General features: G+C 46.1%; 1 protein-coding gene across 1 annotated transcript in view; it reads left to right on the forward strand.

Annotated features, from left to right (window-relative positions):
* Positions 1–19161, forward strand: part of SLIT3 (slit guidance ligand 3) — a 602543-nt gene that overhangs the window by 517922 nt on the left and 65460 nt on the right. Inside the window, exons 17-20 of the mRNA XM_014786114.2 lie at positions 8529–8672; positions 9454–9597; positions 12606–12769; positions 13855–13987. Coding sequence (XP_014641600.2) covers positions 8529–8672; positions 9454–9597; positions 12606–12769; positions 13855–13987 — 585 coding nt within the window. The remainder of the gene's footprint in view (positions 1–8528; positions 8673–9453; positions 9598–12605; positions 12770–13854; positions 13988–19161) is intronic.

Raw genomic sequence — 19161 nt, forward strand, 5'->3', positions numbered from 1 at the left:
TTCGGATCTCTTATGAGGCCTGCCGCCAGGTGATTAAGCATCAGAGAGGAGAGCCTGCTCTCAGAGCTCAAGGGCAGCATCAGAAACGGCACCTTCATAGGACGGAGCCCACTCTAGGAAAACACAATATCCCAAACCCTGAATTCTGCAAAGCAGTAAAGAAGGGAATGAGTATCCACATCACCGAAGGAACATTCACTTAGGAGAGAGACGGTTCACTGGAGGACTTCTTATGTGCCCGAAAGCCTGGCCCCAAATCCCAGTTGTATCAGCTGTGTGGTGTGGATAAGTTACTTAACGTCTCTGAACCTCAGTCACCTCATCTGTAAAATGAGACAATGATAAAAGTAATACCCATCTGATAGGCATTGTTTTGAGGATTTGATCTGATTATATTGGCCAGACTCCTTATATGGTGCTCAAAAAGTAGTAAGTAGAAAGCATCCATTTATTTTTCTTTTTTTTCCCCAGTTTTATTGAGAAATAATTGACATACATCACTAAGTTTAAGGCGTATAGCATGATAGTTTGATTTACGTATATTGTGAAATGATTACCACAGTATGTTCAGCTAACATCTGTCTTCTCAAACAGATAGAATAAAAAGAAAAGAAAGAAGAAAAGAAAAAAGAGAAAACAAATTTTTCTCCTTGTGATAAGACCTCTTAGGATTTACTCTCCTAACAACTTTCCTGTGTATCATACAGCCGTGTTAGCTACAGTCACCATGATGTACATTCCATCCCAGTACTTATTTATCTTATAACTGGAAGTTTGTACCTTTTGACCACCTCCCTCCAATTCCTCCTCCCCCCACTTCCTGCTCTGGTAATAACAAATCTGATCTCTTTTTCTATGAGTTTGTTTTTGTTTTACATTCCACGTATAAGTGAGATGCAGTATTTGTCTTTGTCTGACTTATTTCACTTAGCTTAATGCCTTGAGGGTCCATCCATGTTGTCGCAAATGGTAGAATTTCCTTGTTTTTTATGGCTGAATAATATTCCATTATATATATATACACCACAACTTCTTTATCCATTGATCCATTGATGGATACTTAGGTTGTTTCCATGTCTTGTATATTATAAATAATTTTCATAAACATGGGGGTGCAGATATCTTTTTGAGTTAGTGTTTTCATTACCTTTGGATATATTCCCAGAAGTGGAATTGCTGGATCATATGATAGTCCTATTTTTAATTTTTTGAGGATCCTCCATACTGTTTTGCATAATAGCTGTACCTATTTACATACAAGGGTTCCCTTTTCTCTACATCCATGCCAGCACTTGTTATCTCCTGTCTTTTTGACGATGGCCATTCTAACAGGTGTGAGGTGGTATCTCATTGTGGTTTTTATTTGCATTTCCCTAATGGTTAGTGATTTTGAGCATCTTTTCATGTACCTGTAGGCCTTTTGTATATCTTCTTTGGAGAAATGTCTATTCAGGTCTTTTGTCCATTTTTTAATTGGGTTGTTTTTTTGCTATTGAGTTGTATGAGTTCTTTATATGTTTTGGATATTAACCCCTTATCAGATAATATGATTTGCAAATATTTTTTCCCATTCTATAGGTTGCCTTTTCACTTTGTTAATGGTTTCTTTTACTGTGCAGAATCTTTTTAGTTTGATGTAGTCTCACTTGTTTATTTTTTTATTTTGTTGCTTATGCTTTAGATGTTCATATCCAAAAAAATCATTACCAAGACCCACGTCAAGGAGCTTTGTTCCTATGTTTTCTTCTAGGAATTTCATGGTTTCAGGTCTTACATTTAAGTTTTAATCCATTTCAAGTTAATTTTTGTGAGTGCTGTAAGACATGGGTCCAGCTTCATTCTTTTACATGTGAATATCCAATTATCCCAGCACCATTTACTGAAGAAACTGTCTTTACTCCATTAAGTATTCCTGGCTCCCTTGTCAAATATTAGTTGACTGTCTATGCTTAGATTTATTTCTGGGCTCTCAATTCTATTCCATTGGTCTATTTGTCTGTTTTTATGCCAATTCCATACTGTTTTGATGACTAAAGCGTTATAGTGTAGCTTGAAATCAGGAAGTGTGATGGCTCCTGCTTTGTTCTTCTTTCTCAGGATTGCTTTGGCCGTTGGGGTCTTTCATGGTTCCATATGAGTTTTAGGAGTGTTTTTTCTACTTCTGCAAAAAATGCCATTGGAATCTTGGTAGGAATTGCACTGAATGTGTAGAGGGCTTTCATTAGTATTGGCAATTTAACAATATTAGTTCTTCCAGTCCATGGACAAGGGATACCTTTCCACTTATTTGTGTCTTCTTCAATTTCTGTCATCAATTATCTTGTATTTTTCTTATAGTTTTCCTCCACCTCCTTAGTTAAATTTATTCCAAGGTATTTTATTGTTTTTGATGTTATTGTAAGTAGGATTGATTTATTTCTTTTCCAGAAATTTTGTTGTTAGTGTATAGAAATGCTACTGATTTTTGTATGTTAATTTTGTATCGTGCAACTTTACTGAATTCATTGATTAGATCTAACAGTTTTTGGTTGAATCTTTAGGATTTTCTATATATAAAATCATGTCATGGGGGGCCCGCCCAGTGGTGGAGCAGTTAAGTTTGCACACTCTGCTTAAGTGGCCCAGGGTTCGCAGGTTTGGATCCCAGGTGCGGACTGATGCACTGCTTGTCAAGCCATGCTGTGGTGGCATCCCTTATAAAGTAGAGGAAGATGGGCACAGATGTTAGCCCAGGGCCAATCTTCCTCAGCAAAAAGAGGAGGATCAGCATCAGATGTTAGCTCAGGGCTAATCTTCCTCACAAAAAAGGAAAATCATGTCATCTGCAAACAGAGACAGTTTTACTTCTTCCTTTCTAATTCTGATGCCTTTTATTTCTTTTTCTTACCTGATCACTATGGCTAGGACTTCCAGTACCATGTTAATAGGAGTGGTGAGAGTTGGCCCCACTTTTCTTGTTCCTGATCTTAAAGGAAAAACTTTCATCCTTTCACCATCAAGTATGATGTTAGCTATGGGCTTGTCATAAATGGCCTTTATTATGTTGAGATATGTTCCCTCTATGCCTAATTAACAGTTTTTATCATGAATGGATGTTGAATTTTGCTGAATGCTTTTTCTGTGTCGATTGAGATGATCCCATGATATTTTTCTTTCATTCTATTAATGTGATGTATCATGTTTATTGATTTGCATATGTTGAACCATCCTTGAATCCCAGGGATAAACCCCACTTGATCATGCTGAATGATCCTTTTAATGTGCTGCTGAATTCAGTGCTAGTATTTTGTTGAGAATTTTTGCATCTGTGATCATCAGGGATGTTGGCTTGTAGTTTTCTTTTCTAGCAGTGTCCTTTTCTGGTTTTGATATTAGGATAATGCTGGCCTTGTAAAATGAGTTTGGGAGTGTCCCCTCTTTGATTTTTTGGAAGAGTTTGAGAAGGATTGGTATTAATTCTTCTTTAAATGTTTTGTAAAATTCACCAGTGAAGCCATCTGGTCATGGACTTTTCTTCATTGGGAAATTTTTGATTACTGATTCAATCTCCTTACTAGTAATTGGTCTGTTCAGATTTTCTATTTCTTCCTGATTTTGTCTTGGTAGATTGTATGTTTCTAAGGATTTTTCCATTTCTTCTAGGTTTGTTTCTTCTTTGTCCAGTTTGTTGGCATCTAGTTGTTTATAGTGCCTCTTATGATCCTTTGAATTTCTGTGGTATCATTTGTAATGTCTTCTTATTCCTTTAAAATTTTGTTGATTTGGATCCTTTTTCTTTTTTCCTTGGTTGATCTAGCTAAGGGTTTGTCAACTTTGTTTATATTTTCAATGAACCAACTCTTAGTTTGGTTAATCTTTTTTATTGTTTTTCATTCTCTATTTCGTTTATTTCTGTTCTAACCTTTATTATTTCCTTCCTTCTGCTAACTTTGGGCTCAGTTTGTTCTTTTTCTAGTTCCTTATGGCATAAAGTTAGGTTGTTTATTTAGGATCTTTCTTCTTAATGTGGGCATTTGTTGCTGTGAACTTCCTTCTTTTGCTGCATCCCATAAGTTTTGGTATGTTGCGTTTCCATTTTCATTTGTCTCAAGAAAACGTATTTCCCCTTTAATTTCTTCTTTGATCCATTGGTTGTTCAGGAGAGTGTTGTTTAATTTCTATGTGTTGGTGAGCTTTCCAGTTTTCCTCTTGTTATTGTTTTCTAGTTTCATGCCGTTGTGGTCAGAGAAGATACTTGGTATGATTTCAATCTTCTTGAATTTTCTAATACTTGTTTTGTGGCCTAACATATGGTCTATCCTAGAAAATGTTCCATGTGCACTTGAAAATATGTATTCTGCTGTTGTTAGATAGAATGTTCTATATATGTCTGTTAGGTCCATTTGGTCTATAGTGTTGTTCAAATCCCCATTTCCTATTGATTTTCTGTCTGGATGATCTATCCGTTGTTGAGAGTGGGGTATTAAAGTCCCCAACTATTAATGTATTACTGTTTACTTCTCCTTTTAGCTCTGTTAGTGTTTGCTTTATATATTTAGGTACTCCGATGTTGGGCACATATTTCAATTGTTATATCTTCTTGATGGATCAACCCCTTTATCATTATATAATGATCTTTATTGTCTCTTTTTACCATTTTTAGTTTAAAGCCTTTTTTGCCTGAAATAGGTATAGCTACCCTGGCTTTTTTTGGTTACCATTTGCTTGAAATGTCTTTTTCCATCCCTTCACTCTCAGTCTATGTGTGCCTTTAAGGCTAAAGTGAGTCTCTTGTAGGCAGCATATTGTTGGATCTTGTTTTTTATCCATTCAGCCATTTTGTCTTTTGATGGGAGAATTTAATCTGTTTACGTTTAAAGTAATTATTGATAGATAAGGACTTACTATTGCCATTTTGTTGATTGTTCTCTGGTTATTTTGTAGATCCATTGTTTCTTGTTTATTGCTGTCTTTTTTTGTGTTTTGATGTCTTTTGGTATCAGTATATTTTGACTTCTTTATCATGTTCTTTTGTGTAATTACTACAAGATTTTCCCTTGTGGTTACCATGAGGCTTATATAAAATATCTTAAACTTATAACCCCCTATTTTAAACTGATAACAATTTAACTTCAATAGAATTCATATACTTTACTGTTCCCTTACATTTTAGGTTATTGCTGTTACAATTTACATGTTTTTTATATTATGTTATTATAACAAATAACAGGTTATTGTTGGTATGGTTATTATTGCTATGTTCTTTTTTTTTAACTTAAACTAGAGTTATAAGTGAGTTATGCACCACTATTACCATATTGCAGAATCTAACTATGACTATATATTTACCATTATCAGTGAGATTTACACTACCTCTTTGTGTTTTTATGATGTAATTAGCATTCTTTTACTTCCACTCAAACAACTCCTTTAGCATTTCTTGTATGGCAGATCTGTGGTAAAGAACTTCCTCAGCTTTTGTTTGTTCAGGAAAGTCTTTATCCCTCCTTTGTTTCTGAAGGATAGCTTTGCCAGATATAGAATTCTTGGTTGACAGTTCTTTTCTTTTCTTTTTTTTTTTTTTTTTTTGCTGAGGAAGATTCACCCTGAGCTAATATCTGTGCCAGTCTTCCTCTATTTTGTATGTGGGTTGCTGCCACAGCATGGCTGACCAGTGGTGTAGGTCTGTGTCCAGGATCCGAACCCACAAACCTGGGCTGCCAAAGCGGAGCATGCTGAACTTAACCACTAGGCCACAGGGCCAGCCCCCAACAGTTGTCTTCTTTCAATATTTTGAATATGCTATCCCATTCTCTCCTGGCCTGAAGAATTTCTGTTGAGAAATATGCTGATAGTGTTATTGGGGTTCCCTTGTATGTAACTTCTCTCTTTTCCCTTGCTGCTCTTATAATTCTTTCTTTGTCTTTGACTTTTGACAATTTAACAATAATATGCCTCAGTGTAGCCCTATTTGAGTTCATCCTATTTGGAGTCCTTTGGGCCTCATGGATCTGGGTGTCCATTTCTCTCCCCAGGTTCCAGAAGTTTTTAGACATTATTGCTTTAAATATATTTTCTGTCTCTTTCTCTTTCTTTTCCCCTTCTGGAATTCCCATAATGCAAATATTGTTTCTTTTCATGGTGTCCCATAATTCCTGTAGACCTTCTTCACTCTTTTTCATTCTTCTTTCTTTCTTTTTCTTTCTAAATTCTTCATCAGACAGTTCATACATCTCCATTTCTTTAGGGTCAGTTATTGGAGCTTTATTAGTTTCCTTTGATGATGTCATATTTACCAGGTTTTTAGTGATCCTTGATTCCTTATATTGGTATCTGCATGTTTGAGTAATGGGGCTTCTCTTCCAGACTTTACAGGTTTGCTTTTGCGAAGACAGTTCTTCACTAGTCAGCTCAGTTTGGGTTTCTGGATGTGTCTGCTGATAATGTCTTTGGGCATTTAGCAGGGCAGGAGCAGGTAGGCCTGCCATTATGGTCTATTTTTGGATGAGGCAACTCTTTGAGCTCTGAGGATGGGGGTGGGAGGGTATGCTACTGGCTGAGAACAGTTGGATAGGACTGCTGGCCTGGTTCCCTACCCAAGTGAGGCTACAGGATGGGCTCCATGGTTGCCTGGGTTCTCTGGTCAGGCTTACTAGATGGTCGAGTCTGGGTATTATATTCAGTAGTAGATGGGGTTATGAGTTAGCGTCCCTGCCCTGGCAGGGCAGCAGGCCAGGGCCCAGGGCCTGTACAGCTCGTTGTTTGGGGGCTCAAATCAGGTATGAGTGTGCGCTGAATTCCCTGGTTGGGTGAGGCCACCAGTTTTGCTTTGCAGATGGGGCATGTAACAGGCTGTGCTCTGTGTTCAATTGCCACTGTACGTAGGGCTGTTGAATGGGCTATGCAGCTTCCTGTGTGCTCTGGTTAGGTTCCCTGGTCAGATAGGCTGAAGGCTGTGTTCAGCGATGAGTGGGGCTAAGAATTAGATTCCCTGCCCGGATACAGCAGGAGAAGCAGCTCTAAAGCCAGTAAAGCTCTTTCTTTGTTGTCTTAACTCAAGCTGACCCACACCCCATTTCCCTGGTCAAACAGGGCCGCCTGGCTTTGCTCTGCAAACTTTCAGCTTTGTCTGCCCTTCTCTCAGCTTGAGCGCCACTGGGCCTCACAGCCTCCAGGAGTTGTCGCCAGCCCTTCTGGTCAGATTGGGGTGGAAGACTCTCTCCACAGCAGGTGGGGCTATGTCTCAGCCCCCTTGCCTGGGCGAGAGAGGGAGGGGCCGCTCCAGGCTGCCCTCAGTTTCCCAAATACGCTCTCTGGTCAGAAGGGGCCAGGTGCCACCCTCAGCCTTGGCTATGAATTAATCCCCTTGCCCATGCAGAGCACGGGAAGACTCTATGCCCAGTATTGGCTTTGCTCTGGGGGCGATCAGCTCTGCCTGTCCACCTCTCGGCTCGAGCCCCACTGGGCACACAGCTTCCAGGAGTTGTCACCAGCCCTTCGGGTCACATGGGGCTGGAAGGTGCTCTCCACAGCAGCTGGGGCTGTGACTTAGCTCCCTGCCTGGCTGTGGGCAAACCAGGCTCTAGGGCTGGCAAAACTCATTTGAGGATCCAAGTCAGGCAGATATGCACCCTGCCGACTTCCTTGGTCAGAGTGCTCCCCCAACGTGGTTCTGCAGATGAGCAAAGCCGCTGGTTGGGACTACTACTTGGGCACTGCAGGTGTGAACTCCGTCTGCCAAGATCCTGTGCTGGATGTTGCAAACCCCTACCCCTTCTCCACTGCAGTCAGATTCCCAGTGGTTGAGCCCCATAGATTCCCCAGCAATCCCCATGGTGCCGGACCAGAGTAGGGGCTCCCACAAAGTGACCCACAATGCTGGAGGTGGCTGGTTGTCCCCCTGGGTTCTCTTTTCCCACTGGAGGAACCGGAGGCTCAGGGGAGACCTCTCCACGTGGTGCTGGGCTGTGCTGGGGGAGGGGCAATGCAGTCAACGTGTGGCCGCTTCTCTTACGCTCTAATGCATCTGTCCTGGTCTCGGAGGTGCAGAGGGTGCTTCAGCCTCCCTCCGTGTTCTAGGATTCTCTCAGTGCTGCCTTGTTCTTGAATAAATGTTAGTTCTTCTCGTGAGGGAGAGTCGAGTCAGGAATGACCTGTCACCCTCTTGACGATGTCACCCTGAAAGTGTCCATTTGTATGTGACGTGAGAGGGATGTGAGAGACCTACAAGTTCTACAAATGCCCCACCCCCATGGAGGACAGGCATATTTTATATTTTTCTCCCGCCCTCCTCTTGAGAATCACTGCTCAGAGAGAGCACCTGCTGAAGAGAGAAAATAAGTTCGAGAATCACTATTTTAAATCTACCGGTCCCCAGGGCATTGAAAAGCCTTCAAACTCAAGTCTGTTTCACAAAGGTAGCTCCACCTGTGTGGGACTGGGGTCCCTACTCCCGTCCTCAGCCCAGGGAGCACCTGAGAGTCCCCAGCTGGCTGCAGGGCAAATGATTCCCTCCCTGCGTCCTGACCCACTCTGTCCCCTCCTTCCAGAAACCTGAGTAACAACAAGATCAAGGAGGTGAGAGAGGGTGCCTTTGACGGAGCGGCCAGCGTACAGGAGCTGATGCTGACGGGGAACCAGCTGGAGACAATGCATGGGCGCATGTTCCGTGGCCTCAGCGGCCTCAAGACCTTGTGAGTACAGCCCGGGCCAAGGCCAGGAGCGAGATGGGGGGCAGGGGCATCAGAGAGGGACTGTGAAGGCTGGCGGGCAGGGGACTGGGCCCAGGCTCTGTCCTGGCCTAATGAATCCCTTCCTTCCTAGATCCAGAAAGGCATCAGACATTTCCCAGCCCTTGATGGGAAAGAGCTTAGCATGCTAAGCCCTGCACCAACACACACACTGACAGACACACACACACACACACACACAACACTTACCCTAATGTACACATATATATAGATTCATACCAGAAACACGCTGATAGAGGCACGCAAACACTCCCACATTTACCCACAAACACAGACATAGACACATGTACATAAAAATGACATAAACACACGTACAACATGCACACAAACACACAGTCATACACATACAAGCACACACACACATACACACAAGCTGATATCCACTATCATGTCTTGATTCTCCCTTGTCCTCCCAGAAATGCACATGCATACGCTAACCACTACACAACATGCATATGTACATATATACACAATGACACGTGCTTCTACTATAAATAGAGCAGGCACAGACAAGAATGTACATGCACAGTTACAGGTGGCCCCAGTGGAGACCCAGGCCCTGCTATCACAGGACAAACCTGAGTAACATGGCTGGTCTGGGCTTGAAGCTGGCAAAAGCATCCCGTCTACACACATACACGCACACACACACACCCCACTGCGGCACTGTTGTGGAAGGAAAGGATGATGCCTATGCCTTCTCACCCCACCTCTCTCCCTGCAGGATGCTGAGGAGTAACCTGATCAGCTGTGTGAGCAATGACACCTTTGCTGGTCTGAGTTCAGTGAGGCTGCTGTCCCTCTATGACAATCGGATCACTACCATCACCCCCGGAGCCTTCACCACGCTTGTCTCCCTGTCCACCATGTAAGTCCCCTGGATCCACTGCACCTTCACTCTAGGCTTCTCCCCTGCAGACCTCTCCCCTCCTAGCTCCCTGCTATCTTTGGCCAAGGTCATCAACCCGTCTGTCCACTTAATAAACATGTGTTGGGCTCCCTCCATGTGTCAGGCACCATCTCGGTGCTGAGGATACACAGATGTGGTCCCTCCTTCCTGGAGCTCACAGCATAGTGAATTATCCCGGGAGGGAGGCCCACAGTGATAATGAAAACCCGACATAGGCTTTGCTGAGGGATACTGGACTTGTGTTCTGGAAGGTGAGTGGGAGGTAGCTTGTTCAAGAAAGTGGGAAGTGCATTTCCTTCCCTGGGAAGAGCATGTGCAAAGCCCTGTGGTAGGTCAGAGCAGAGCAAATATGCAGGACTGAGCACAGCCCAGCGTGGTCACAGCAGAGTGAGAGAGTGCGTGGTGTAAGACAAGGCTGGAGAGGAGGCCAGGGCCAGGCTACTGGTCCTGCCATGGGCCGTTTTGGTCTTCATCCAAAGCATATCAGAAAGCCACTGAAGGTTTTAAGCAGGCCAGTAACGTGCTGACAGGGGTTTTTAAATGATATCACTGACTACTTAAATGTGTGTCAGAACCAGAGTTCAAGTCTAGCTTTCTGGACACCTGAATGAGTGCCCTTCCCGTGGAATTCACTGTGTTGCTAAAGGAGGCTGTTCAGAATAATGGCTAAAACTTTGGGTGCTAGAGACAAATTTCCTGGGTTCAATCCTGGCTTTACCTTTCATTAGCTGTGTGACCTTGGAAAAGTTACTTCATCTCTCTGTGCTTTAATGGTCCGTTCTGCATAATCTCCCTCATAGGTTTATTGTGAGGATTAGAGCTGTTAGTATTTGTAAAGCGCACAGCAGGGGCCTAAGATAGAGATGTCAGCGTGTATAGTTGCTCACCGTATTTCCATGCGGCCCTGTTAACCTTAGTTCCTGGTTCATTCTCCCCTCTCTTCCCTTCTCCAAAGACCCTATGGAAGACAGAAGAGAAAGGCTCTTGCTGCGTCTCCTGTTGTGCCCATTGTCAAGCTCCCGTACATCCATCTCACTGCGAATAAAAGCCAGATTTATAAAAGGGCTTCGGCCTCACACTGTCTAGTCCATCCTAACCTCTCCATGCCCTTCCTCCCTCCATTCCAGCCCCACCAGCCTCCTCACTGTCCCTCCCACGCCCCAGGCCCACTCCCACCTTAGAACTTGTGCTGGCTGTTCCCAGGACCTGGAACACCCTTCCCTCCCTCCCCTCCTCCATTCTTTGCCCAAGAGTCAGTTGCCCCAACCCCATTCCACCCCTCTGCCATCACCCCCAGTTCCTTCAACCCTGCTCTCCTCATTTTTTTTTCTTACTGAGTATCTTTTTTTTTTTTTTGCTGGGAAAGATTCACCCTGAGCTAACATCTGTTGCCAATATTCCTCTCTCTTTTTTTTTCAGCTCCCCAAAGCCCCAGTACATAGTTGTATATTCCAGTTGTAAGTCCTTCTAGTTCTTCTATGTGAGCCTCCACCACAGCATGGCTACTGACAGACGAGTGGTGTGGTTCCACACCCGGGAATGGAACCCAGGCCCCTGCAGCAGAATGCACTGAACTTTAACCACTAGGCCATCAGAGCTGGCTCTCCTAACTTTTTGCATAGCACTGACCATTTCCTAATATACCATATGACTTATTTATTTGTTGTTAATTGTATACTGTTTGCCTCCCATCAGCTAGAATATAGGTTCCAGAAGGACAGGAATATGTGACTGTTTTGTTCACTGCTACATCCTCAATGCCTAGATCTGTGCCTGGCCCTCAGCAGATGCCCATTACTCAATAGTTGAATAAATGGATCAACTGAATGAGTGAGTGACATCAAAGACGGGGAATGTTGGGTGAGGAACTAGCACTAGTGAGTTGGTTCATTTTAGCCCACTCCTCACCCCTCCTAGGTGCCTCCACACTGGGAATCCAAAGTCACAAAAGATGCAGAGAGGGATAGAGTCACAAAGCATTAAGGGAACCAGCTCTGACATGAGAAGGAACTTGCCCAACTTTGCACAGCTACTGAGGGTCAGAGCCAGGACTCCCACCCAGGATGTCTGACTCCCAAGCTCTTAATTACTGTGTCATACTGCAGCCACTCCAGGGCTGTCTGGCCCTCCCATGTAACTTCCCTAAGCTTTATTTTCCTTCTTTGTGAAATGAGAATAACGTTACCTCCTTCCTAGGGTTGTTGTGACAGGTCTGAGTAGAGAATGGATTTATAAAGTGCTTAGCCTGGTTCCGGTCCTTTAGGAAACACTCACAAAGTGACAGTGGCTTCCATCCCTTCATCCCCCCATCAATCCAGTCATTGCATCCGACAGCTATGTATACAGTGGTGATGTCATGCTGGTTCCTGGAGACACAGAGGCACGCAGACCTGGTCCCTCCCCGCAGGGAACTGAGAGTCCAAGGAGGGCGGCACACGTTGAACAGTCGCCACCAGCTCTGGTGGGTGCTGTGGAGGAGCTGAAGGCAAGTGAGGGAGAAGAGTGGAACTTTTCATTTCCCTTCGATGAGGGGCTCGGGGAAGGCCTCTTGGACGAGGGGTCATTTAAGCTGAGGACTAAAGGATGAGGAAGGGCCAGCCCGGCAGACAGTAGAGAGATTCATCCTAGGCAAGACGAAGAGCATGTGTGAAGGCTCTGGGTGTGAGAGAATGTCTGGCGAGGAACTGAAGGCCGTTCGACCAGCTGGAGCTCACCGGGGAGGGCGTGGCAGGAGACCATGGTCATGTCCATCGGGGAGGTCTGGAATGAGACCCTTGCAAAGACTGCCTCTGGATTTTAGAAGAGTCTGTATTCCCTTCCCCAGACCTCCTTCCTCCTTCCCCTGAACCCAGAGCAGACCTGCCTGGAGAGCTGGGCCCTAGGCTTGCAGACCTGGATCCCGGGGCCAGCTCCTGCAGTAGAAGGGTAGAGGCTCGCCTCTCAGAGAGGGCCCTTCTCTCCTCCAGAAACCTCCTGTCCAACCCTTTCAACTGCAACTGCCACCTGGCCTGGCTCGGCAAGTGGCTGAGGAAGAGGCGGGTCGTCAGTGGGAACCCCCGATGCCAGAAGCCGTTCTTCCTCAAGGAGATTCCCATCCAGGACGTGGCCATCCAGGACTTCACCTGCGAAGGTGAGCAGGCTGCGGGCGGGGGCAGTGCCTGGGAAGGCAAGGAAGCTCAAGAGAGGAGAGGTGAGGCAGGTCGCTGCAGGTCAGGACCCTTGAGATCTGATTCCCCTCTGCCATCAGGCACCCAGCTGGAGCTCTGACCGGCTCTGTGGGGCTGCTGCTAGCCCACATGGCTTCTGTATGCAAATTAAGAAAAGGTACCTCTTTCTAAAGACACTTTACTTCCATCAGTCAGAAATTTGTCATAATATACTGATTTTGTTAAAATAAGACAATTTGTGGCCATCTATGATAAGTACCAAATATCCTAATCTACCACGTCCACAGTGCGGTTGGTGTCCATCAGATGATATGGCACCTTGTGCTGTATGCAACCTACACAACTGTACATGGGAGCCCTGGGCCTCTGTTTTTCTGCCTGCATCATAATGAGGCTCACAGTATGTGCTCAGGAGAGAAGGACTTCAAGATGAGCTCCTAGAAAATTCCTGTCACTGGCTAGGGGATATGAACACCTGGAGATCCAAGGCTTTGAGTGCCAGGATTCCAGAGGGCATATCTGTTTGCATAAATTCAAGCCAGCACAATTTTTTACTTGGTCAACTTTAGGTTATCTAGACAGATTAACCGGTTTGTAAATAACCGAGGTTAAGGTATAATGGGGGTTGGGGACACATTCACCACCTCAGAGGGATTGTGTAGTGGAAAGAGTGGAGAAAGGGAGGAGAAAGAGGAAGAGAATGGACAGGGCCCTGCTCCACACCCCTGACCACTCCTTCAGTCAGTTTGGCTTGTTTCTGATCGGGTTAACAGTGACCTCTTTCCTGTCTAAGACTCTGGTTAATCAAGTTTTTAGAGTCTTCATTTTATGTTAAATGTGGTAGAAGATAGGCAGCCCTATTCCCCTACCTAGGCCTCTATTCTTCCCCTCCAACCATGATGGGACCAGCAGGCTCCGTATCCCTGGTTCTGGCTCAAAGCAGAGGGCTTCCCTGTACTGAAGACAGCTTGGTCCGGGCACTGTGCCCTTGCTCGCCTGCCCCTGTGGAGTTCATCTCCCGCCACGCTCACTCTGGGGCTCTCCACAGGCAATGACGAGAGTAGCTGTCAGCTGGGCCCGCGCTGCCCGGAGCAGTGCACCTGCCTGGAGACGGTGGTGCGATGCAGCAACAAGGGACTCCGCTTCCTCCCCAAAGGCATTCCCAAGGACGTGACCCAGCTGTAAGTACCCCCGCCCCCCACCGAACACCCTGTAATCCCCCCACCAGCATCCGTCACACTTCACCCCCCCGTGTCTCAAGCAAGACTGTCTGGGGATGCCCTCCTTAATGGATCCCAGCAAGATCACGGCAGAGCCTCAGCCAGGGGCAGGCGGCAGCTTGACAGGGGAGCAGGGAGCGCTCCTCCCCCGTGCCTCCTCCTGGCAGTGACGAGTATCTGACCCTCTCTCCCTAAAGAAACTCCAGAGCACAAGTGGAGGGTTATTGTCTCATTTTCTGTTTCACCCAAAGCCCACTCTGCACTCTGCCTTCTGGATTCCTCAACAGTCTCTCAGTCTGACACCAGCACAGCACAGGATAATCGTAAAAACATTGTTCTGCAGGCCCAATGGCTTACAAAGCACTTCTACAAATATGACCCTATTCTACCTTAAAACAACCCATTTTATAGATGGGGCCTTGGTTCTGAGTCCTGTTCACGCTCAGCCCAGGAGCCTTCTTATTCCGCAGTCCAAGCACCTGGCACTGACTCTTAGGGGTTGTTCCTGCTCCGGACGCTCCCAGTGAAGTGAAAGAGAGGCCTTTCCCTTCCTGAAGGGCTCTTAATATTGTGGAGAAAACCTCATTTGTACCCCCTGGAAAGCTCACACGCGTGGACGAGGCACAGTCCCGTAGGCAGGGAGGCCGCTCTGGACAGGGAGCAGCGCAGCTGCGGCCGGTGAGATTGCAGCCTCGCAGGTCCCACACCAGCCGTACTCCCTCGCGCGTTCCTTCATTCCTTCAGTCATGCACGCCGCACGTATTTATTGGGTGCCTCGTGTGTCAGGTCCTCTGCTAACACTGGGGAGACGATGGCGAGCAAAGCAGGTGGGACCCCTACCCTCGTGGGGCTCACGGTTTGCTGGAGATGGTAGGCATTCACTCCATCGTCTCAGGAGCACATGTGAGATGACGACCATGAAAAGGGCTACAAAAGAGAGGAACGAGGTTGCTGTGACGTCCGGAAGTAGAGAGGTTTGACTTAGACGTGAAGATCAGAGAAACCTCTCTGGGGAGATGAAGCTGGAGCTGAAATCTGAAGGGTGAGGAGCGGGTGATGAGAAGGGAGAGAGGGATGCTCCAGAAGTTGCTGCCTGAGCCAAGGCTCTGCGTTGGGAGTGGCAGAGCCAGGTGAGGGACTGACGGAAAGCCAGCGTGCCCAAGCAGGAAGACACACTATCCCACCACCACCCACCCACATCCAAGCTCGCGTGTTGACACTCTCTCTCCCTGGCCCCCAGGCACTCGCTTTCCTCCCGGCCAGCTTGGCATGTGCCCTCAGACACCTCCAGCCAGTGTTTCTCTGACCTGCTCTGCCAGTGCCTCCTGGGGTGGGAGCTGAGGGTGCCACTGTCTAAGGAGAGCAGATAGTTTTCCGGGTGTGTGTTGTGGCTCCTGGCATTTCCTGACACTCAGGGAGGCTGCAAGCAGGGCTGCCAGCCCCAGGGAAGGAAGGTCTTGACAGTCACTAAAAAGCCCCTGTCAGCCCTGGGTTTGGGCTGGGGCCAAGCCCTTGGAGATCCGCATGAGCACATGCCACGTACCCTAGTGAGCTCCCCTCCCTTTCCTCGGACTGGGCTGTGCCATGGGATGGGAGCTGCAGAAAGTGACCCAGGGACACGCCTCCTTCCTGGGCTAATTGAATGCCAAGTGACACATGTCAGAGAGAAGAAAATGCCATGAAAACAAGTCTGCGGATGCTTTTCCCCAAAGCTCCTGAATCGGAGATTGAAATAACAAAGATAATTGGCTGTAATTATAAAGCAAACTTCAGAGCTTCGGGAGAAGACCTGATTTCCTGCTTTGGAAATGGTGGTACTTCCCTTGGCCAGACGTGGTTTCCGAAGCTCGCTAGTGAGAGCAGCTGGCACCTCTGTCCCCAGATCATCTCCTGGAGGGGAGGGGGAGTGTCTGGGGAGGGAGGGATGGGGTGGGCGGGAAAATAGATGCTGGAGAAAGTGAAAGCTGGCAGGCCCGGAAAACTGACTTGGAAGCCTCTGGTTCAGGGACACGGGCTGGGTCCAGATTCAGTGTTTCCAGTGCTGCCTTGCCAGCTCCCTCAGGCTTCATTAGTTATCTCAGGCAGAACTGCCAACTTACAAAAAGAATTAAGTTTAATTCACTGAGAAGGAGGAAAAGCAAAGTTAGGCAGCATTTCTCCAAAGGGCAGGGTGTGGGAGTCTGTTGCAGGCAGGCAGGGCGAGGCGGTGCGTGCGGGTGGGAGTGCGTCCAGGTGGGAGTGACTTTCCTCGGCACACTCCCCGCCGGGCCTTCTCTCCCCGCATGTCCTCCACTCTTCCTGGGTGAGGCGTGCCAGACGGAGACCTGCTTCACTCGCATTTGCTCCTTCAGTCCTTGTGAGTTGTCACTGAGGCAGGGCTGCGGTGCCACTTGGCCTCGTAGCAGTGAGGACCTGTCAGAGAAGTCAAAACCACCTCCCAAGTCTCGTCTTTGGCGAGCAGCCCAGCTAGGATTAGAAAAGTTTGGTCTGACCCCAAATCCCCTGCTCTTGTGCATTACCCCAGAAGGTCTTAAACTTTAGGGTCTCAAGGCCCCTTTACCTTTTTCAGAAGCATCGAGAACTCTAAGAACTTTTGTTTATGTGGGGGATATCTATTGATATTTACCAAATTGGAAACTATACCTGAGAAATGTTTTAAATATACGTTTATTTATCCATTTAAAAATAACAGTAATATACCCAGTACATGTTTATATAAAAAGCATACTTTTATGAAAAACAAACCAAAAGAAATTTAATTGAGAAGAGTAACATGACATGTTTACAAATGTAATAAAAGACAACGGGATTTTGATATCTGCTTCAGCATTTGCTCTGTTGTGATATGTTGTTTTGGGTAAAGTAGAAGAATGTCTGGCTTCACACAGATGTGTAGTTGGAAAAGGGAGGAGAATTTTAATAGCCTTTTCAAATAATTGTGGACATTCTTTGATAATACTCCAAAACCACGTAGTGGTAGTTTCTTAAAGGCTAGTTGCAGTGTGGAACCGAAACCATCTCAATGAACTTTTCATACTCTGTTACCTCAGAATCCACTGGTCTGTCTTGCACTTGGAATGGGACTTTCCCCATGCGTGATCCTGTAACAGCGGGCACTGGTCGTTTGGAAAGTGTTGGTTCACCGAGTTATGCCGATCTTCCCACTGTTGCACATTGCATTCTACAGTATCAAAAATGTCATAGCCATTAATATCACTGCCGAGCTCATCAGAAAAGTCTTAAGTAAGCGGATGCTGTCAAGCTCCGTGTGGCAGTTACAAGTTTTCTGAAATTTTAATTTTCACTTGGAAGCTCAAATTTTATCATTGCCAACAAATACTGTCAGTTTTCCTTGAAGTGACAGACCCACTCTGTTCATTTTTGTTTATTTATTTATTTATTTTTTTGTGAGGGAGATCAGCCCTGAGCTAACATCCGTGCTAATCCTCCTCTTTTTGCTGAGGAAGACCAGCTCTGAGCTAACATCTATTGCCAATCCTCCTCCTTTTTCCCCCCACCAAAACCCCAGTAGATAGTTTTATGTCATAGTTGCACATCCTTCTAGTTGCTGTATGTGGGATGCGGCCTCAGCATGGTCGGGGAAGCAGTGCGTCGGTGCGCACCCAGGATCCGAACCCGGGCCACCAGTAGCGGAGCGTGCGCGCTTAACCGCTAAGCCATGGGGCCGGCCCACTCTGTTCATTTTTGAACAGAATGACCTGTTTGCTGGTCATTCTTCTAAGTAAAAATGGTGTTTTGTGAAAAGAGAAAAGCCAACAGCTAATTCAGCTTGTAACTCACAGGGGTGTTTTTACTCGAGACCACCAGTGTACTTCATATGCAACAGAAATGCTCTATGCACGCTTCCCAGTTTATCACACAGAATATTAAAAAGATGTGTGCTCAAGACTTGAGATTTAATGAAATTAAAATTTTTTTTACTGCTTTAGCAAGGGCATTCTTAAACTGGCTTTTTATTTTTACCTGCAAGTGCATGGAGGTGAAGATATAGTGACCACTGATGTGTTTGGTGCCACTGCCTTGATTCATACTGAGGTGCCAACAGTTTTACTCACACAGTGCAAAAGGAAAACAATGTTTTAATCTTGCAAAGATAGTTTTGGCCTCATAGACCCCTGAAAGAGTCTAGGGGAACCCCCCAGGGGTTCTCGCATGACACTTTGAGAACCACTCAGATCGTTACACACAAGCAGGCAAAGAATACACAGAGATACCCACTGTAAGTCAGCATTAAGTTCCTGATTTAAAAGCAAGCCTACAGAGTCATATTGAAAGCAGAGCAGAAGTGGATGTGGGACATCTCAGCCCCTAAAGTCACTGACAGATACTCTCTGCAAAGGTAGGGCCTCATCAGCTTCAGAAAGTTCCATTATTGCTCTGCCATGAGCCTTTTAGACTCAGGTGTACCAGTCTGGAAGAACTTACACCTAAAAATCTGTTTGCTTCCATTGAAGGGAATGTTCACTAACATCAGGCCTTCCTGGTTCTGGAAACAAACTCTGCAAGCCTGCATCTTCCCAAGGGCTGGGGAGGAGAATCAGCATCTACTGCCGGTGAACAGTGTCCCCCGCAGTCTGATCCTGGTTAATATCCAGGAAGTTCTGATACTGATTTTGGTCTGAGGACCATGATGATAGGTTTGTTGATGTCCCAAGGAGAGGAAAAGGGAAGGATGACGTATCTCCGCTCAGGCACAACCACTGGAAGAGGGGTTTCTATGGGAATGTGGGGTCTGAGGACATCGTGGGAACACATGGGATGTCATAGGACACACACGGCATTGATAGGATAGGAGACTTGAAAGGGATGGGGCTTGACCAGGGGGACACGGTTGAGACACAGCTCTTTGAGAGTGAGTGTGGCAGGAGGTGATGACAAGAATGCTCTGATTGAAGGAGAGGGCAGGACCTGGCCTGGCACTGGTTAGCTCCAAGGGGATGGGGTTCTAGGGTACAGCAGGAAGCTCACATGAAGCTTTCTCCTCATCTCAGATTTAATTAGGGCGATGGACGTGCATGCAAGAGAAGGGCCAGAGCAATGCAGTAGGTGATGCACAAATGAGTGGCATGGACAGTATGTGCTCTGGGTTAGGGAGGAATCCAGGAAATTCTGCC

The sequence above is a fragment of the Ceratotherium simum genome, chromosome 4, assembly GCF_057802395.1.
Source record: "Ceratotherium simum simum isolate JZ-2026a chromosome 4, ASM5780239v1, whole genome shotgun sequence".
NCBI lineage: Eukaryota > Metazoa > Chordata > Mammalia > Perissodactyla > Rhinocerotidae > Ceratotherium > Ceratotherium simum.